Source organism: Trachemys scripta, chromosome 10 (assembly GCF_013100865.1).
Source record: "Trachemys scripta elegans isolate TJP31775 chromosome 10, CAS_Tse_1.0, whole genome shotgun sequence".
Lineage (NCBI taxonomy): Eukaryota > Metazoa > Chordata > Testudines > Emydidae > Trachemys > Trachemys scripta.
Genome location: NC_048307.1, coordinates 440,388 through 460,005, shown reverse-complemented (window position 1 = coordinate 460,005; position 19,618 = coordinate 440,388). Strand labels below are relative to the sequence as shown.

The 19,618-nt window shown below is 51.4% G+C and overlaps 1 protein-coding gene across 1 annotated transcript; it reads left to right on the top strand.

The window, feature by feature from the left end:
• The first annotated feature begins 563 nt into the window (after positions 1-563).
• Positions 564-18,005, top strand: LOC117883820 (interleukin-9 receptor-like). Its single transcript, XM_034783608.1, has 9 exons — positions 564-640; positions 6,854-6,943; positions 7,386-7,497; positions 7,893-8,077; positions 8,924-9,060; positions 12,500-12,683; positions 12,959-13,073; positions 15,477-15,561; positions 16,657-18,005. The coding sequence occupies exons 2-9, from the start codon at positions 6,865-6,867 to the stop codon at positions 17,182-17,184; spliced, it is 1,425 nt and encodes a 474-aa protein (XP_034639499.1). The 5' UTR covers positions 564-640; positions 6,854-6,864; the 3' UTR covers positions 17,185-18,005.
• The last annotated feature ends 1,613 nt before the right edge of the window (positions 18,006-19,618 follow it).

Below are 19,618 nucleotides of genomic sequence, written 5' to 3'. Positions count from 1 at the left end.
TCCTCTGACTGTTGTGATGCATCTCAGATACCACTGTGTAAATGACTGTGCAGGTAGCAAAGTTAACAGTAAAGCTACTCCTACCAGGCCATGGTCAAGTTCTTGACTGCTTTTCTAGGTCTCAGACAAGGGAATCCCTGAATAAGCCAGAGCTCAGTGTTGGGCTGGATACTTATTATTTATGCAGTGCCCAGACTTTGCTTGGTACCTTACAGAGCACAGGCATACAAACGTAGCTGAGCCTGGGGCATGAGGATGACAGCAGTCTCGCCGCTCACACAGGCAGGGCTAGGAAGTGTTTTTAGGTCACTTATAAAAAGCTCTTGTGCTCATTTTTTTTTAAAAACTCTAAGAAGGTATTTTAAGTCATTCAGCAAATAGTTCAGTCTCAGTGAAGTTGACCCCTTAATGTAAATTCAGCAACTGCTCCATCACTAATGAGTAATTGCAAATGTGGCTACTTCATATCAGTCTGATAATCTCAAAGAAACTTGTCATTGGTTATTGAGACTAGCTTTAAAACAAGGCACGGTGAACTCTGCTTTATTATACCAGAACTCTGCTGCTTGATGAACAAACCACACACTCTAAACTATCAAGAAACAGAGGAGGCATGAAAATTGAAGTTTAATTTGTGCTGGTAAGGAGACAAGCTATTGCTGTGCTTTGTATTTTGCTGGATAGTGCTAGGAGAAATTACTGAACTAAGATGTTAACCAATAATAAATAATACTAGGTGTGCAGCTTTATAGCGTTTCTTGTACTATATAAACCTGTAACGATCCAGATCATCTCTGCAATTTTGTTCTACTAGTTCCCAGAGCACAAGCTGTAGTTTGCAGCACATTGTTGCCAATAGAGAGTGCAAACTGCCCAGTGAGGAAGGGTTTATGCTTATGCTACACCCAGGGAGGGGGCTATGCTGGAAGGAGACCTCACTCCTAACAGCACCTTTCTAGGGAAAACCAGCTGAGGAAAATTAAGGCGGATTAATGAATGACTAGCTACAGCTATCAGTGTGCTGGATTTTGTATAGATACCCATCTGCAGAACATGGTGTGTAATTGCTATGTGTTACTATTGCACTATGCTTTTCACCAGTGAAAAAAGGCTTTTTACAGCCTCCAGGGTTTAGGGCTGGCAGATTTACTGCAGGCAGCTGTCACATGCATCAAGTTCTGGGAAATTATCCCTCTGAGGATAATGGGAGGAACAGACTGATCACTTTGGCGGGTTTGTTACTCTGTGGAAATGAGAAATCTCTATTACTTTTCCCTTTATCCTCCCCCTCTGCACATTCTCACCCTTTATGTGTGTGTGTGTGTGTATTATTTATATACTTCTGCTTGTCAACTGATTGTGACATGTAGTTTCCTGAATGAGGGAAATGCCAAGAGTGAGTTGGCCCCAGACCTTGATTATAGCTGAGTGCCAGCTCTGCTATGCATACGGATCAATGTTCCTCTCCCTTCCGCTGCTGTTCAGCACTGAAATGCCTGTTGCTGGTGCATCTTGAAGAAGCTTAGAGAGGAACAGAAGGTTCTGCGCAGGGAGGAGTGACCCATTTACAGCTGGTGTTAAAGGAATCAGAGCATTCAATGAACTGGTCAGTCCCCACTGCCTGCTCTCACTGGATTCCACTCATGGCACGAGTACAGAGCATAGCCCTGAGAATAGCGCAGTGGCTCCAGTGGCCTCGCTTTGCAGATGCGACTCCCCCAACTTAGAGAGGAACACAATGGCTCATGTGTGTGAACTATAATGGGGAGAAATCACACTGAGCATGGCCACACAGCCCGCGGAAGGAGCCTCCCAGCAGGCTGGCAGACTGGGGCTACTGCGGCTTGCACTAGTGCTCTAAAAACAGCTGCATAGACCATGCTTTGAAGTGTGGCTGGGGCAGGAGCTCAGGCCTTGAAGCCCACCCTGCTCCAGAGGTGCTGGACCAATAAGTACAGTGGGAAGGCTGAGAGCCATTGGTAACCCTGGATATAATGGAACCCACATCAAGCCTGGGGGTGCGGCAGCCCCCCCACTACACCTAGTTCCTGCACCTTGGCCCCACTCTCTAGGCTACAGAGCCCAAGCTCCAGCCCAAGCCACAACTTCAAAGTGCCATCTACACTGCTCCTTTTAGAGCGCTAGCGCGAGCCCTCCTAACCTGAATCTGTTGACCTAGGCTGGGAGGCGCATTCCACAGGCTGTGCAGACGTACCCTCAGTGCCCTAGCTGGGAATAGAACCCAGGAGTCCTGGCTCCCAGTACTCTTCCCTAAACAGATATTTGATATTGCCATCTGTGAGTTCCTAGACTCTGCACATAATATCCCTGTGTGCAGCAAAGGGGCCGTTAGCACTTCTAAGATCCTCACCCAAACATTGCAAAGTACCATCATCCTTCTGCTCTTTAGCAATGTCCAGTGCCTGGCAGGAAGCACAGCGTTGTCCCCCTTAGGGTGTGATTTCTCCCCTCACCCCTGACAACAGGCAACTCCCATGAGGGTTTCTTGCCAGTCACCCGGAGTTTGGTGCCATTGCAGAAGTGGCCTTTGCCATACTGAGAATCAGCTGAGCTGCCTTGTCATGCAATGGCCATGTGTCCCAGCTGCCCTGTCCCCCAGCAAGGCTCTGCCCTTATCGCTTAGGGCTCTTGCACAGAGCTGGATGTCACAGTGGTGTTTATGCTTTTGCCCACTGCTCGCTGCCCAGTTGCTGTGTTGATGCATTTTGAGTGGCTGTCTTTGGTTTCTGATTGGCTGCTGCTTGCCTCTTGTTTTCCTGCTGCTCTGGGTCAAACTACCAGTGCCACTAAGAGCATGTCCCTGGTGGCATGCAGTGACGGGAATGCTGGACGCTTAGCCTGTGATTTTTAGATGCCCCTGTCCTTGCTGACTGAGGTTGCTGGACAGTTGCAGGGGGTCATGTTGCCTTCACACTTCCTCACCAGGACCTCTCTTGATGGCTCCCTCTGAGATTCCCAGAGGAGCTGGCTGGAGTGGAGGGGTGTGGGTAACTCCCATGCTGTCTGGTTCTGCAGAATGGGTGGGGAAGTTTATCAGACCAGGAGACTTCCCCTGGGATGGCGAGGATGTCTCGCCTGCAGTCAGGCTGAAAACGTCACCAAAATAACCTGTTATGATAGCTTGGCAAGTTCTCCTGCTGGGACCGAGCAGCCCCCACAAAAACAGAATACAAATGAGGTAGGAAAAGCTCTGCTGGGCGTCAATTTGCTTTTCGGGTGCCAGTCTGTCCCAGAGACCGCTGCAGAGACCAGCAGCAAGGCCCCAGTGCTGCGCTCACAATGAACTGAGAGGTCAGCACTACTTGGTGGTGTAGTAAGACCTACAGGGTTACCCCGCAGAGAACCTGGGAGCACACAGCCCACCACACACCAATCCCCTTCAGGCTGGACCACTTCGTAACAGACAGACTGGCCGGATCCAGTCAGGCATGAAGACAGCAGCTCTCGCAGGAACATTTGGGGGATTGAAAAGACTTTCAGACTCTGGGCCTAAGATACCAGGGAAGTAGAAAGCTACCCCAGGATGGGCCAAATTCACCACTGGGATAAGCAGGTACTAATCCACTGACCTCCATTATGATGCCCATCTGTCTGTAGCCAGACATTCTCTCAGGCAGTAAGGAGAAAGCAGCGATTCACCTTTCTCTCAAACAGGGAGTCCTGGGCAATAGCTGAGAAGCCAAGAGGCCACCCAGGTAAGCAGTGGCTCTTGGAAGGCACTTTGGGCTTTAAGTTTGTGGGGGTGGATTCTGCAGGTCTAAAGGCCAGAAGGGCCCACTGTGATAATCTAGTCTGATCTAGGGTGACCTATCGGGACAGAGCGTGGGGTGCGTAATTGGGTCCTATACAAGACAAAGCCCCAAATATCAGGATATCTGGTCATCCTAGTCGGACCGCCTGCATAGCACAGAACGCAGACCCTCCCCCAAGTCCCTCATCCAGTCTTGATTGACAAACTTAGAGTGCTGGAGAATCTCCCACAGCCCTAGGTGAGCTGTTCCAGTGGCTAATTCCCCTCGCTGTAAAAAATCTGCACCTCATGTGCTCCCCGACTCCACCAGCCTCTGGAAGCACCAGCATGGCCAGGCCTCTGCAGGCCCTGCTCTCTGGGCAGGTTAGTAATAGGCACACACCAGCCCCTGACCATGTTGAGCATCTTTGCCACTGGACACCCAGAATTCACAGATCCGCTACTCCCAAGGAATAGCACACACCAATGTACCAGTTACATGGCAGGCGCACCGCTCCAATCAGTGCACGGCATTTAGCTGGGGTTAGAGAGAAAACAAGACATTTATTTAACAAAGAACAAAAATTGAGAAGAAGCAAATAGAATTGAGGGAAACAAATGATGACACATAAAATCATAACACGCTTTCTAGCGCTTAAACTTAACTAACAAGACATTCCGCTGTCTCATAAAGGTTACCTTGCCCCAAGTTTCTTTCTCAGCATCAAACGACCCAACTAGCTGTTATCTTTTGTTGATGAGATAAGCCACCCAGCAGTTTATCTGCTTGGTGAAGTGTAACTGGGTGTACCCTGCACTAACCCCGCCCCCAGCTATAGGTCCAAAGATCCATTATCTTCACTGGTAAAAAGGATGTCCTCCTGCTGGTTTATTTATTCCTATAAATTCCCTCCCTGGAAGATTTCACAATCCCTTGTTAGCAATCAGATCAGACTGTAACTGGGTGGCCAGTGTGACCTGTACAATACTCAGTTTACATGTAGCCAGACAGATAAACAGCTTTTGCCTGAAAGAATCTTGTTGAACACCTTTTGGTGACCAGCCTCCAGTCACAGACCTGGAGAACCTAACGTGCAGTGTACGTACATAACTCCTTCCATACTATCCATACATACATCTCACAATGATGATGCGGACCAGGCTTTCAGTAGAGACCTTGCATGACACTCTTTGGTGAACTAGTATTTAGATATCAGACCCACCCCCTCAACCCTACGCACCCCACTGCCAGTTGGCACCAAGAGATCCCTGGGTCACAGCCTTCTCTGGGATGAGCTAAATAGATTGAGCTTCGTTAGTCTCTCACTGCATTCTTGTATGTTCTTCTACTCATCTATTCTTGTAGCTTTTTCTGAACCTTTTCCAATGTTTTAATAATCTTTTTGAAATGTGGACACCAGAACTGGACACATATTCCACTAATGCCATATGCAGTGGTTATAACACGCCCCCCCACTTCTGCTCAATATTCCTCACATTATACATCCAAGGTTTACATTAGTCATCTTAGCTACAGCACTGCACTGTGAGCTCATGGTCAGTTGGTTACTTGCCATTACCACAAGTCCATTTTTGAATCTCTGCCTTCCAAAACAGAGGCCCCACCACCCTATTTGTGACCTACATTCTTGATTCCTAGATGTGTGACCTTGCATTTAGCTATAGTAAAACTCATGGTTTTTAAGTGAGCCCCACTTACCCTGTGATATCTGATACAGATAATACATTATAGAACTGACTTGAGAAGTTTTCTGACAGGAACCTAGAAATGGGTGTCTTTTAATTATTCTGATCTGTGTTTGCTAGTTGGTGTGTGTGCTCAGGTACGCACATATACATGCCAGAGTGTGCGTGCATTCATGCAGCTTTCTGTATTTCATATTTAGTCAATCTTACAGCATTTATCACAGACAGTCAGCGCCCTGATTCGAATGATAAGGAAGAGATACTTAATCCTACTTAACCGCCCTCGGCTGATGTCAGTTAATTGTGAATTTCCTCTTCTCAGCCCCAGATCAGAATAAAATCTGCAGCAATATATAGGGTGGTAGCGAGACATCCCCTCCCTGCCCAGGGGCGGAAGCCTGATCTGCTTCTTAGCACCTGCCTATTGTTTTATTTTCAGTGTTTCATTAAAGATAAGGGAAGCTTCAGGCAGGCAAAGATGTAGGAAAGTGAGATTATTAGGTACACTGGCAGGTGCTGAGCTCTCTTCAGCTGCTTGCTCGATGACAGGTCCTTTAATAGCTATTTGAATTTTTTAATTAATTGAGTTTGGCTGAGTTTGCACTTTATGCTTCCTTCCCCCAACACTCTGGTTACTGCATACCTTCTGGTCTTCAGACTGGTTCTCTGCCCCCTAGAGCAGCACATGGGCTACACTAGACAGTGGGCTTGTTTCCAAAACCAGGGTGACGCCCACCCTGTGAAAGCTGGAGGCATCTCACAGGACACCATTAACTGCTGACTTCAGACCTGTAACCACAGATCAGGCCAATACCAACTGAGCTGAAGGACAAGGCCCTGCAAACATTAGCTCAGGTCAATGAGATGAATAGGAGGTTCAGATGGCTAAGAGAAGGGACAAGTAGGAAAGAGGCATTAAAGATGCCAAAGGTGGGTTCAGGTGAGTACGTTCGCAGCAACAGAGCTTGTGGCGGTTACAGGCAGAAATGAGAAGAGGGAGAGGGAGAACAGTTGTTAGGCACTCAAGAGAAGAAGAGCCACCATTAAAGTGCCAACCAGTGCCTACAATGTGCGTGGTTCTTTACAGGTATCACTGTACATGGAGGGAGGACCAGGAAGGATGGGGGGAGGAAGGAATTAAAAGCATCATAGAAATTAGAGCTGGAGAAGATGTTGAAGGCCATGCAATTCCTGCAGTGCAGCCTTTGCCTTCAATTCCTTTGGCTGCAGCATGTTAGCGGCAGGGAGGAGAGCAGTTCCGGGGCTATGCCATGCCCTGCGGGGGCAGGCTTGGACCAGTCCCAGCTCCAGCATGGAAAGGTGATTGATATACTCTGCATGTTGCCATAGAGACCCACAAAGCCCTTTCTACTCCTAACATACTTTGTATTTCAGACACATTTACAATGGGAAAGGACATCTGGGGAGTGTGCCTCCAACTCTGCTTTATTGCCATTGTGTTCTCCAGAAGAGGGGAAGGAAGAGGTAAGGGGGAGAGGAGATTGGGGGCATTCATGCTGTTTCTCTCTCTCTCTCACACACACACACACACACACACACACACACTCCCCCCCACCCCACCTTCCCCACTCCCCACATCAGGAATTGGACAAGTCAGAGGGCAATATGGGGCCCAAGGATCAGATAGTTATTATTATTTCCCATCCTCAACGATATGCTGGGCAGCTAAGAGAGCAGACAAACTGCACACATGCAGCCTGCCCCCAAGAGTTTATAGTCTCATTTCATACAATAAAGGGCCAGCTAAACAGTGTGGTGGTGGTGGGGGGGGAGGATAGATCTGTCCCAGTAATAAGTGGCAAGGCTAGTGTACAGCATCGCTGATGTATCAGGGGTTTGGAGCCCAAAGTTGGCATTAAATAACAAATGGATTTAATTTCTGAAAATCTCGGATCTCCTTCCTCAGCAGAATTTCCTGGCAACCTGAGCTGCTTGAATAACTACCTCTACCGAGTAGACTGTACGTGGGAGACAGATGGGAGAGTGGGGGATGGACCCTTTCACGTGCATTTCACAAAGTAAGCTCAACGCATACTCCCTGTCTGCCACACTGGGGCCCTGGGTCAGGCAGGAGGGCAAGCAGAGTAACAGGGCAGGCAGGGCTCTCTGGATTCCTTGGCCCTGAACTCTCCCCAACAGCCAAATCCTAGTGGTCCTCCACCTCCTCACTTGTTGGCTTGGCGTTCACCTGCCGTCCCTTTTCAGGCCAGACACGTAAGGCACTTGCTGGAGCCCAGGAATGCATTCCTTTGCATTTACACACTGGGAAGACCCCAGTTCTATGGGCCCAGTGCAAAGTGATTCCCCCGTGTGGTGACTGGCACTCCCACAAATAACTAAGGCTGAACTCTTAAAGTAACTAAACCCATTACGCTCCAGCATAAGACAACTTTCAGCCGCTTGGTTATTCTAGCTCGGATGAGAATTACACCTGCACACTGACTGCCAGAGACAAGCTGCACAGCCAGCATCACTGCACAATGAACATGATGGAGAGGTTCACGCAGCACGACAGTTACAGCATCTTGCTACAAGGTGGTTTCTTTGGGAGGAATCGCACATACGTTGCTTTCCAGGACTATGAACCCTGTCTGAACAGTGAGTACCACCTATGGCAGCTATGGGACGGGGGCCAGCTGGTCCCTTTGGAATGAGAGTGTTTGGCCTGTGAAGTCCATTGGAGAGTGAGACTTCAGTAGCAGCAAGTGAGACTGATGGGGATGCAGAGCTCCCGCCTTGGGCAGCATGGCCTGTACTTGTTATATATGGGGGCAGCCCATCATCCCCTCAAGACTCTCTCTGGGTCTCTCATTCTTCCACACACGCCCCAGCCCATCCTTATGGGTCATTCTCCCACCATCCTCCCTTGCTTTGCTATCTGCCTTGGGCAACATCCATCAAGCCATCACTGCAGTTTGAGCCCTGGGGGCTCCCCCTGCCAACAGCAGCACCGTTTGCTGAGCTAGAGGAAGGACTGTGGAGCCTCGGGAAATGTGAACAATGGGCCTGATTCTCAGCCCCACTAAGACCACTTCACAATGCACAGTGTCACGGAGGGGTCTGAAAGCTCCCTAAAGGGGATAATGAGGATTTTCCCAGTGGGAAGGAAGCCCGTTTTGCAGCAGCCCCTCTGGTCTCTGTCCCCAGCACAGAGCATGTCCGTGCGTGTTCATGGTAGGGAGGGCTAGAGCATAACCTGCTCTGTGATCCCTCGCTGGCATAGCAGTCCCTTGGGGACCGTTACAGTTGGTGTTACATTACAGAAGCCCTGTGGCTGCTTTAACTTGCACTGGGGGCTTATTTGGTCTCCTGCTGACCCCAGGATCACAGGATCCATAGAACCATATTTATGTCCCCCAGCTGTGAGCAGCCTAGGGTTGTGCTCTGTGTTCTGCAGGTCTCTCAAAGCCAAGTGTTTGTAACAGTTCCTCTCTCTGTTTCCAGTTAAGTGTGATCCCCCCTTCAACCTGCAGAGCAACATCAGTGCCAGTAAGTGCCAGCTCTGGTGGAGTGTGCCAGGGCCTCTAGAGCCCATTCTTCAGTATGAATTGGAGTATAAGGAACACAACACATCCTGGGAGGTAACTATACCGGCTCTCAGCCTGGATGAGCCATGCACAGATGCCTGCTGCCACAGTTCAGAGCAACTGCACCTGTGTTCCCCTTCCGTGGTCCACCAAGGGCACCCAGTCTAGGCTGCCAGCTCCTTAGCCATCGGCTTTCTTGGGCAGAGACCTGTGTCTCTCTCCCTACTGACCAGGGGTTTTCCAGTGAGTCTGCATTGTTCCCTGCTAGCACTGTGATACTCCCAGTAAGCCACTCTGCCTAAACAAGCCAGCATCTGCACTTTGCTTTTTCTCCAGAGGCTATGAACAGCTGTACTTGCCCACAGCCCTTACGAAGCAAGCACATTTATTCTTCAGGTAAAAGCATTACAGAGAAAACATATTAAAACAATCAAAGATCCTATATGGATGCTAAAATGCTTACCAGAGATCACCGCCCCGCCCCCAACTCAACAAAGGCTCTGATAAGAACCTGTCCTTCCAGCCCCACCAAGGTGTTTTTCTGTGGTTACAAGGTCACAAGAGCATTAGTGTAGAACTAGCCTCCCCATGAATGGGTCTGTCCTTCATTTATACAGCTTGGGCCATTGATCCTGAAACTTCAGGAACAGGTGATCAGCAAACAATGGTCTCTTCTTAGGGTGCAGCCAGAGGCGAGAAATTTGCATACAACTCCCCCTAGAGATTCCCAAGGCAAATCACTTGACACTGTCTGTCCCCAAAGTCCATTCTTGTCTGGCAGGTTTAGTAAAGTTTTCTGAAGTTCATAACACTTCCCACAATTCACATGTCATCTCCCTCCGGAAAGGTTATATACAATCCCAGCCCACAATAATACATAAACTTTGCGATTAATTCAATGGACTCCAAAGATACTTAAACTTAATTCAATAAGGTTTTCTTCAAGAATATTGCAGAAAATTCCCATGTGTGTTACATTTGGCTTTGGCATCTCTGTCACCTGGGATCCAGATCTCCCCAGCATCTTGGTTTGGAACTGGCTGGCCTCTTTGGCACCCCTGGTTGAAGTCGATGCATCCCTTCCAACGCATTGATATTTGAGGTTTGTGAGTCCTCCCCACCTGAATCCTGCATCCAGGATCATGTGACCTCATGATCCTGGATGCATATAAGAGGGCTTCTGAATGCAGAGCTCAGATGGGGAGTATTCACTAACCTCAGATTATCACAGGGGTGGGCAAACTTTTTGGTCCGAGGGTCACATCTGGGTATTGAAATTGTATGGTAGGCCATGAATGCTGACAAAATTGGAGGCTGGGGTGCAGGAGGGGGGTGAGGGCTCCAGTGGGGGTGCAGGCTCTGGAGTGGGGCCAGAAATGAGGAGTTCAGGGTGCGGAAGGGGGCTCTGGGCTGGGGCAGGGGGTTGGGGCACGGGGGGGTGAGGGCTCCGGTTGGAGATGTGGGTTCTGGGATGGGGCTGGGGATGAGGGGTTTGGGGTTCAGGAGGATGCTCTGGGCTGGGACCGAGGGGTTCAGAGGACAGGAGGGGGATCAGGGCAGGGGATTGGGGCACAGGAGGGTGTCAGGGGTGGAGGCTCTGGGTGGCGCTTACCTCAAGCAGCTCTCGGAAGCAGCGGCATGTCCCCTCTCCGGCCAGTAGCGTAGCTAGTGGGGTGCAGGGGAAGCAGCCGCTTCCCCTCAGCACATTTTTCAAAAGCGGCTGCCGGAGCTGTGGGTCCCTGCGCGGCGCGGCTCGGCGGGAGGGGGGAAGCTGCTGTGGCGGCAGCTCAAGACATTCAGCACTAGGCAGAGCGCCGGCAGCTTCGCGGCGTGGAGGGGCTGCAGCGGGGCGCCCGGCTCAGAGCGCGGAGAAGAAAATGAGGAACAGGAGGAGGTGCTGCCGCTGCCCGGGCACAGGTGCTGCTGCTGCTCCAGCTCTCCGGGCGGTGGGGGGCAAAGTGCCCCCTGAGCAGCGCCGCCCGCAGGGGGATGGACCGGCTGCTTGGTCTCTGTAAGGGGCTGCCCGATCCCGCGGGGAGCGGGTCCCGCGCAGGCTGAGGTGGGCAGAGCCACGCGGCAGAGAGCTGGAGGCAGGACATCTGCCCCGTCCGTCAGCCAGCCTGCCCCCCGGGTGGGGTGGGGATACCTGCTACAAGCTGGGGCGCGCAGCCACCCCCGTCCCCGCCGCCCCGCTCCCGGAACGCGGCCGGAGCCGTGGGGCTCTCCCCCCCACCTCCGCCATGAGGAGCCCCCCGCCCCCCCCCCCCGCACGCTGTGCCCGCTGCTCCGCCGGGGGGAGCCAGCAGCCCCAGCGAGCCCTCGCCGCCAGCCCACTCTGCCTGAGCCCCTGCTGGGGAGGAGGGACGGCGAGCCCGGCACTTGCTCCCAGCCCAGGAGGAGACAAGCTGGAAGCTCCCCGCCCGAGCCACGGGGACAGTCTCCGTTCCCCGTGGGGAGCCGGCACCTAGGTCACACCGGACTCAGCCGGAACCAGCAAGAGCTGGGCGCCCTGGCGCTGTGGGGGAGGAGGAGGTCGCTCATCAGAGGCACCTGGGCAGCCAGGTATGTGCGCACCTAATGAGCCAATGAGCGGGGTGTCTGGGAGGGGGGGAGTCAGGGACCGACCGTCCGCTCCCCGCTCACGTCACGTCCGAGACTCCAGCCCGCCTGGAGCTTCCCGCGCACCTCTCCCCTCCCCCTCCCGCAGCGGCCACCCAGTGCGGTGTCATGGCTTCCTCCGAGGTCGCTCGGCAGCTGGTGAGTGCCGCCCGGGGGCAGGTGAAACTTTCTCGCCTCTTCTCCCCCCCTTCGACCGCACCCTATAAACTTCCTCGGCCGGACTGGGCTGCGCCTTGCCCGGCCCCCTCCCCCTGGACCGAGCCCCTCCGCGGGGAGGCGCAGCATGGCCGCAGCGTGGCCGGAGGAGCTGGGGGGGGGGGAGAACGTGGCGCGGCCAGAGGAGCCAGTGGGGGGCGGGCGCAGAGCGGCCGGAGGAGGAGCCAAGGTGGGGCGCCTTTTTTGTGTTTGCTCGCCCTGCACTTAGAACCTGGCTACGCCACTGTCTCCGGCTCCTACAGAGAGGCGCAGCCAGGTGGCTCTGCGTGTTGCCCTGTCTGCAGGCACCACCCCTGCAGTTCCCATTGGCTGCGGTTCCCAGCCAATGGGAGCTATGGGGTGGTGCTTGGGGTGGGGCAGCATGCGGAGCCCCCTGGCTGCCCCTATGTGTAGGAGCCGGAGTGGGGACATGCCGCTGCTTCCAGGAGCCACAGCACACACGAAGCGGGGCAAGCCTCTGACCCCGCTCCTCAGCGGGAGCTCGAGGGCCAGATTAAAATGTCTGAAGGACTGGATGCGGCCCCCCAGCTCATAGTTTGCCCACCCTTGGATTAGCACCTAAGAATGCAGAGTCAGGATTGGGGAGCTGTCAAATTGTTCAGAGTACCAGCCCTTTATTATGTGTTGCTAATAAGAGTTATTTCTTAATAATTTTCAGCAGGCACATCACAAACAGCTGTTCAATGCAGTGACAAAGGTAGAAATCGAGGCCATGGAGTTTGAAGCAGGCATCACTTATACTTTGAGAGTTCGCTGCAAAACTTCCCAAGTAGAGGATGGTTATAAAAGTCAGTGGAGTGAGTGGAGCCAGACAACTGAATTTCAAAGAGCAGCCCCCCCAGGTGCAAAAAACGTTGTTTTGTCCCGTTTTGTTTCACTTTATAAAACAGAGAGAGAAAGAGACACGCTGGGAAATGGAGGGGCTGTCGGCAGCAGGTGCATGGATCAAGAACCATGTCTTCCAGCCTTTTATAGTCAAGTCACTTTCTTTCAAGGTTTTAATAGCTTCTGCTTGGTTCATTTGCATTGCTCGTTTGTTTAAGAATCTGGATAGAATTCCACTCTTTATATGGTCATTTGTGAATTAATTTTGTTAATGGAATAATTCTTTTTGTAGTTTTTTTACAGGTGCCCAAAAAGTTCTTTCACGGAAGCATGATACAGATTTTGTTCATTCCTCTATGTCTTGGTGTCATACTCTACATAATTTTGAACTTCAAGCTTTCCTCAAGGTACATTATAGTCCTTTGCACAAGCCATGGCTGCCTTTTCTAGTTTAATGTAGTTTCTAGTTTTAAAGTTTAATGAGTGTGTCCACACCTTGGGGCTGCTTCTTGGCTCTGCACCAGAGTCAGATCTTTGAATGTCATAGGCTCAGTGGAATGTGTTCTGCAAACATTCTCGAACATGCTATCTCCATGTGCTTGCAATAGTTAGTGAACCAATACTCAGAGTAGAGGGTGCAGGGTGCACTGCAGGGATCCTACACTCAATCAAGGAGCACAGCTGAGACTACACAGGGTATCTTACGGTTAAAAGAATTTTTTTAAAACTTTGTGCCAATTTGCCTAGACATAAAATAAGGGTGACTGGTATGGAGCATTGGCTATTGATGATCAATCTGCCATCAACATTTAGATCTTCCCTGGCTGGACTCCGGCCAATGGGAACGACACTAACAGTGTGTGAAGTGCCAGTGTGACTAAGCTAGCGGACCAAGTTTCTGTGTTTCTTAAGTTCTGAGCAGAGCAAAGGACCAGGGGGTAAAAGGGAAAAAATGGCTCAAACCTGCAGCTGTCATGCCCCGACACATGGGAGCTCTGAGATGGACTGCACCTCTATGCAGGGACAGGGGATCTACCTGGGCAATTTCCAGAGTTGCATGAAAGTGCTGGTATGTGGGGTAGAATCTGGCCTGGGTTAGTAGCAATGGGGAAAGGTGTAAGGACCCAGCACTAGAATTGGGCGGGCAAACTTTTTGGCCTGAGAGCTGCATCGGGTTTTGTAAATTGTATGGAGGTCTGGTTAGGGGAGGAGGTTGTGGCCCAGCCCCCACCTCCTATCTGCCCCCCCCCCCTCCTGCCCCATCCACCCCCCCCCTGTTCCCTGATGCCCCCGCCCGGGACTCCTGCCCCATCCAACCACCCATTCTCCCTGTCCCCTGACTGCCCCCTGCTGCCCCATCCAACCCCCCTCCTTCCTGACTGCCCCCCTGGAACCCCGCTCTGCCCCCATTCAACCCCCTATTCCCCCCCAACCCCTATCCACACCCCCGCCCCCTGACCACCACCCCGAACTCCCCTGCCCCCTATCCATCCCACCCCCTGCTTCCTGCCCCCTTACTACACCACCTGGATCACCGGTGGCTGGCAGCGCGAAAGCCGCACCGCCCAGCTGGAGCCAGGCCACGCTGTCACTACACAGCACAGAGACCGGGTCAGGCCAGGCTCTGCAGCTGCGCTGCCCCAGGAGCTCACAGCCCCGCCACCCAGAGCATTGCGCCAGTGGCGGAGAGAACTGAGGCTGCGGGGGGGGGAGGACAGCAGGGGAAGGATCGGGGGCTAGCCTCCCGGGCCAGGAGCTCAGGGGCTGGATAGGACGGTCCCGCGGGCTGGATGTGGCCCACAGGCCGTAGTTTGCCCACCTCTGGACTAGAACCTAGGTCTAAAGAACCTGGGGCAGCTGCTATTCCTACAGTGCCACCAGGAGGCCCTGTAGGGGCACAGCAAGGGAGCTCTGTGGAGAGTAGGTGCCACAGGAAGTATCACCACGAGACCTAGAGAGACAGTTCTCTGCTGCCCTCTGATTGGCCAAGTGCCCCTACTTAACCCCAGGGTTTCCCCCAGGAACTTGTCTGGGCTACCACACAGACTTTGGCTTGCTGTAATGCCAGACTTTGCCTCGTCTTCTGGTCTCTGAGTCCAGTCTGACACTGACCCCGATTCCTGCCTCTTGATTTTAACCTGGTACTGCCTCCGATCTTTAACCCCCGCCTGACTCTGGTCCTGACTCTTTTTTACGGGGCCTGGCCTTGCGATTCCTCCAACTCCGGCCTGATGACTCCCATCCTGTGTGGGCAGATCTCAGCCCAGCTGTGACCGCTAGGAAGACCTCCTACACCCCAGTCCTTTAAAAAAAGGCTTTTCAGATGGCGAAAGGAATAGTGCAGGGTTACATACTCTCAATTTAATAAGACTAGTACTTCTGTAAGATGCTTCATTCCTGGAAAGGTTCTGGGGTGATTTAGATCAAACAGTTGCTGTAAAATGCCCTGCCGGCTGTATTCATACAAAGGGGAGCAGTTCAGACAATTCTCTAATACTGTTACACTGCAACATATATTAAGACTCAGAAACCTTGAAGGAGTCTGCACTGAGGACTTGCAAACATACATTTTATCCATCTGGACTACAGTTGTCTCCAGATAGTCTGCATTGTTGATATTAACTGCACCCACATAGCTGTGTAGCCATGCACAGACAGATGGCAGGAGCTATATGAAATGAGCCTTTCCGGGAGTCTTTCCAGAAGAAAGTTAAGTGATTTGGTTTAATCTTTTGCAGTGTGCTGCAGGGTTGAGATAGAAGGTGGAACATTTATCTAGATTTGATAGCAGTGTCATTCTTTCTCCACAGGGCAAAGAACATCTTCTGCCTGAACGTTCCCACACCAGCTGCTTTCTTCCAGCCTCTCTACACCTTGCACAATGGGAATTTTAAGGTAACAGCAAATTCTCTTTCATCTTCATGATCCTTCTCCTCAATGAGGGAAGGTGGTTTGTGGGTTCTCATCACTGCTTCCACTAACTGGCTTCACCAGGCCCGTTCCAGCACAGGGCTTTAGTCTGCCTGGAAGTTCCTCATTCTCCACTCGAACACCTGCCTCCATATTCCTCCTGCTCCATCACCAACCTCCTCTCCTCCTAGGAACAAAGCCCTCCCATCCTGAGCATCTTCCTGTCACTGCCTCCCTTCCTTTATACCACCACCATCAGCCCTTGCCCAATCCCCACTGGACCTTCCAGATCACACCCACAACTGCTGCTATCAGGCTCTTCCTTGCCTAGCCAAAGAACTGCAGGAGAATCAATCAGACCAGACTATCTGGGGACAGCCCACCCACACTGTCCTATTAAATCCAGCTGCTCCTACCCCATGCACTGAGGGGGCGACAGCAGGGAGGGGCATTGCCCCTTTATGGTCAGAAGTACAGGATCCTTTTCCTTTTACCTGAAATCAGTTCCCCTGGGCCAGCATCAGCCTTGTCTCCTTCCTCCATTCTCTCTCCATCTCTGCCTGTGCTGGGGGCTGGCTGGTTTTGGCTGAGCCTTGTTGCTACCCCATAGGATGTCAAGTCCCTTGTCCCCCTACTTTGAGGTCTTCTGGGTAAATTAGCACTTACTCTGACTGCCGAAAGTTACAACAGGGTCCAGCGCCTGGCAAGTGCAAAGTCAAAGCCTGGGAGCATTGCCCACCTCAGTAGTGCAGTTGCCTTTTTCCTTATCCCCTCCCTGCTTCCCTTGCAACATACCAACTGGCGATGCTCCCTGTGCCCCAGGGAGCCAAGATAGCAGAGGCTGCTCAGGGTATGACTCAGGAGTGAAAGCTTGAAGGTCATCAAAACTTCCATCAGAGAAAGCAGGGGCCTTATTCTCCACTCCATTACTTGAGGTTCACTCAGTGGAGTTGCACTGATGTAGAACTGAATCCAGCCCCTGGTCTGCACTGCCAAAGCCTATGGAAAGCAATAGTTCAAGAATTCCTTTGCAAATTCTGCTTCTCTCCAGTAAATAGTATTTACCATTCCTTGCTTCAGGACTGGATTGGACCTAATGAGACATGTGGCCAGCTCAGAAGAGATGAGGCTAACAACCCAAGCAAAGTGACTGGGGATGGAGTTCCTGGTCTAGGTGCTCATGATATCATTTCCCAGCTCTCCTTCAAGTCACTGGCAAAGACCGAAATGATTCCTCAGGAGGACCTTTGTGGCCCTGCCTCCAGGCCTGACCAGCAGTACCTCCGGAGCAGGTATGTGAGTGCGGAAGAGGTGGAAGCCAGGCTGCCATCATTGTTCCTACAAAATCACACTGGTGATGCAGGTGCCCTGGACTTCTCTGAAACAAGCAAAACCAACCTTGGCAGCCCAGACGTGAGTGGGAACGATCCCCCATACTTACAGGACGGTCAGGGTGACTCCTTTATGCCACAGGAGTCTCTGGAGCTGGAAAGTTTGTCCTTCTGTAGTAATGACTATTGCACCTTGTGTGGCAGTGACTCCACAGGTGGCCCAATTCCTGCTGAACTGCTACAGCTCACCGAGAAGGAGGGTCAGGTCAAGCATTAGAAGGATGGGAATGACAGACTCTCACTGAAAGCTGCTGCATGTCCAAGTCACCAGGTCTGCCACATCCACCAGCTGGCCCATCTGAACCCCTTGTGCAGTTACAGGCTCTGTTAACTTTGAGCCAGATCTGGCGATCCTTTCTTAAAAGCAAGTTATGTCCAGTGCCTGCGCAGTGCGCCCAAAGAGGGCAGGCACAAGCAGCCCCCTTCCCTTGCTGCCCCCCCCTCGGTGCAGGAGCTGAGCACAATCATGGTTTCTGTGACCAGGTGAGCCAGGTCTGTGCCAACCTAGCAACACGCCAGGCTCCCCAAGAGAGGCTGGACCATGCCTTTCCCCCACACCAGCCATGGAGCTGACTAGTAACAGAACTCCTCCTGCACCCTCTGGAGGGATATAGCAAAAGGCACACCCTCCCTTTGTGCCTCCCTGAGGTCCAGTGGTTCCCAGATATCCCCTGGGGCAGAGCAGCGCTGCCCTGCCCCCAAAGCACCTCCCTAACTGCAGCTCTTACTAATCAACCCCCCAGTGACTTCATATTCTGTACCCCAGACAGAGCTCCTGCTGTGCTGCGATCAGGGTGAAGTCAGACACTAACCACAAACCCTGCACCAGGCTTACACACATTTCAAATATGGTGTCACTCTTAGAACACATACGATGCTTAATGGAAAACAATGCTCTTCCAGTGATGGACACTAGTGAGATGCTGCATTTTCTGTTCATTTTAAACTGCACCTGAGTTCACAGGCATGTCTGGGTCGGGTCCAATACTTTAATGTTTTTAAATACTGTGTATTGCTGTTTACGAGCCTGGTAACTTTCTAGCTTACATTAAACTTAGCTTATGACTTGAAAAGATTTATTTCAAAACACACTATGAGCTGCTGGGCTGATTCACCGCTGGGGAGGGTGGATTCACACCCCAAAAATGGGGCTCAGGCTTTTCTTAGGTAATCCCATTATCCAGGCACTGCTGCTAAACAAGGATTCTGCTTTGGGAGACCTTCGTTTTGTAGGGAAAAGTAGCCCTGGAGTCCAGACTCCATAGCCCATTTACTCCTTGGTGCCTTTTCTGAGACAGCCACCGATGGTGCCAACTGGCGCCTGTTTTTTAATGCTCTAATCAGGAGGCCTTTCTAAAACCTGTCTCAGATTAGGAGATTAGTATGGCCCATGGGCCTCCTGCTGTCAGTTAGATTTTTTAATCTTAATTTTAAATAGCACAAGGGGGCCCAGGAGTGCCTTTTACAGCTCACAGCTGTTCATCGTCCAAGGAGAGGGTGGGAATTTGATGCAGTCCTCATGCTCTGTTTTTATCATTTCTCCAAACTCAGAACTGGTAGGTAAGGTCCCCTGGGAAGAAAAGCTAAGGGATAAAGGAGTTCGGGGTACTGGCAGCGTCTCAAGGAGACAATATTAAAGGTACAATAGCTAACTACCCAATGTGAAGGAAGGTTAGGAATAGTAAGAGGCCAATATGGCTCCATCAGGAGCACTTTAATGAACTGAAAATCAGAAGGAAATCCCACAAAAGTGAAAACATGCACAAATTGCTAAGGAGGAGGACAAAAGAACAGCACACGCACGTGAGAACAAAATCAGAAAGGCAAAGGCACAAATGAGTTACACCTAGCAAGGAACATAAAAGGCAATAAGAAGGGGTTCTTTAAACTCATTGGGCACAAGAGAAACTAGGAGGTGTATATATAGGGTGTATCTATTGGGATTCCACAGGGGTCAGTCCTGAGTCTGGTACTATTCACTATTTTAATTAATGACTTAGATAATGGGATGGAGAATCATACAATTGTCAGACTGGAAGGGATCTCGAGAGATCATCTAGTCCAGTACATGCTCTCACACCTTTTGGGGTGCTTGGTTGTGCCATAGGTCTGGTTGCTAGACCATAATCATGGAAAAAGAGGTGTATGAAGCAACAGTAATACCCAGCCAACTCGAGGAAAGATTTTATTTGCTGCTTTGTGATGGGCAGTGGCATTCAACCAGGGCCTTTCCTTATTTATCAATGGTTTGATCCTCCCCTTCCTCAGTATATAGCCCAGGTACTTCATCTCTGTGCAACTAAGCCAGCAGTTGGTCATGAGCCTCACAACCCTAAGGGACTGGAGTATCACTTGGACACCTTAGAGATGGGGTAGACCGCTTCATCATCAAGGCACGCAGCAGCATATGCTCAGTGGGGCAGAAGCGTCTGAAATGTCACAGGAGTGCCATGGAGCCTAAATGGAAGGGTCCGGAAGTGGTACAGACCTGAGAGCATGGCACATGCAGTTAACTCCTTGGACTCAGATGCTAAGGGGATCTAACCCTAACCCTGGTCCCTTGCCCACCAATCAAACCTCATGGACCACCTCTCTGACTCCTGTGAACATCTCAAAAGGCCCTTGCTACTTTGCCAGCAGTTTGCTATCTG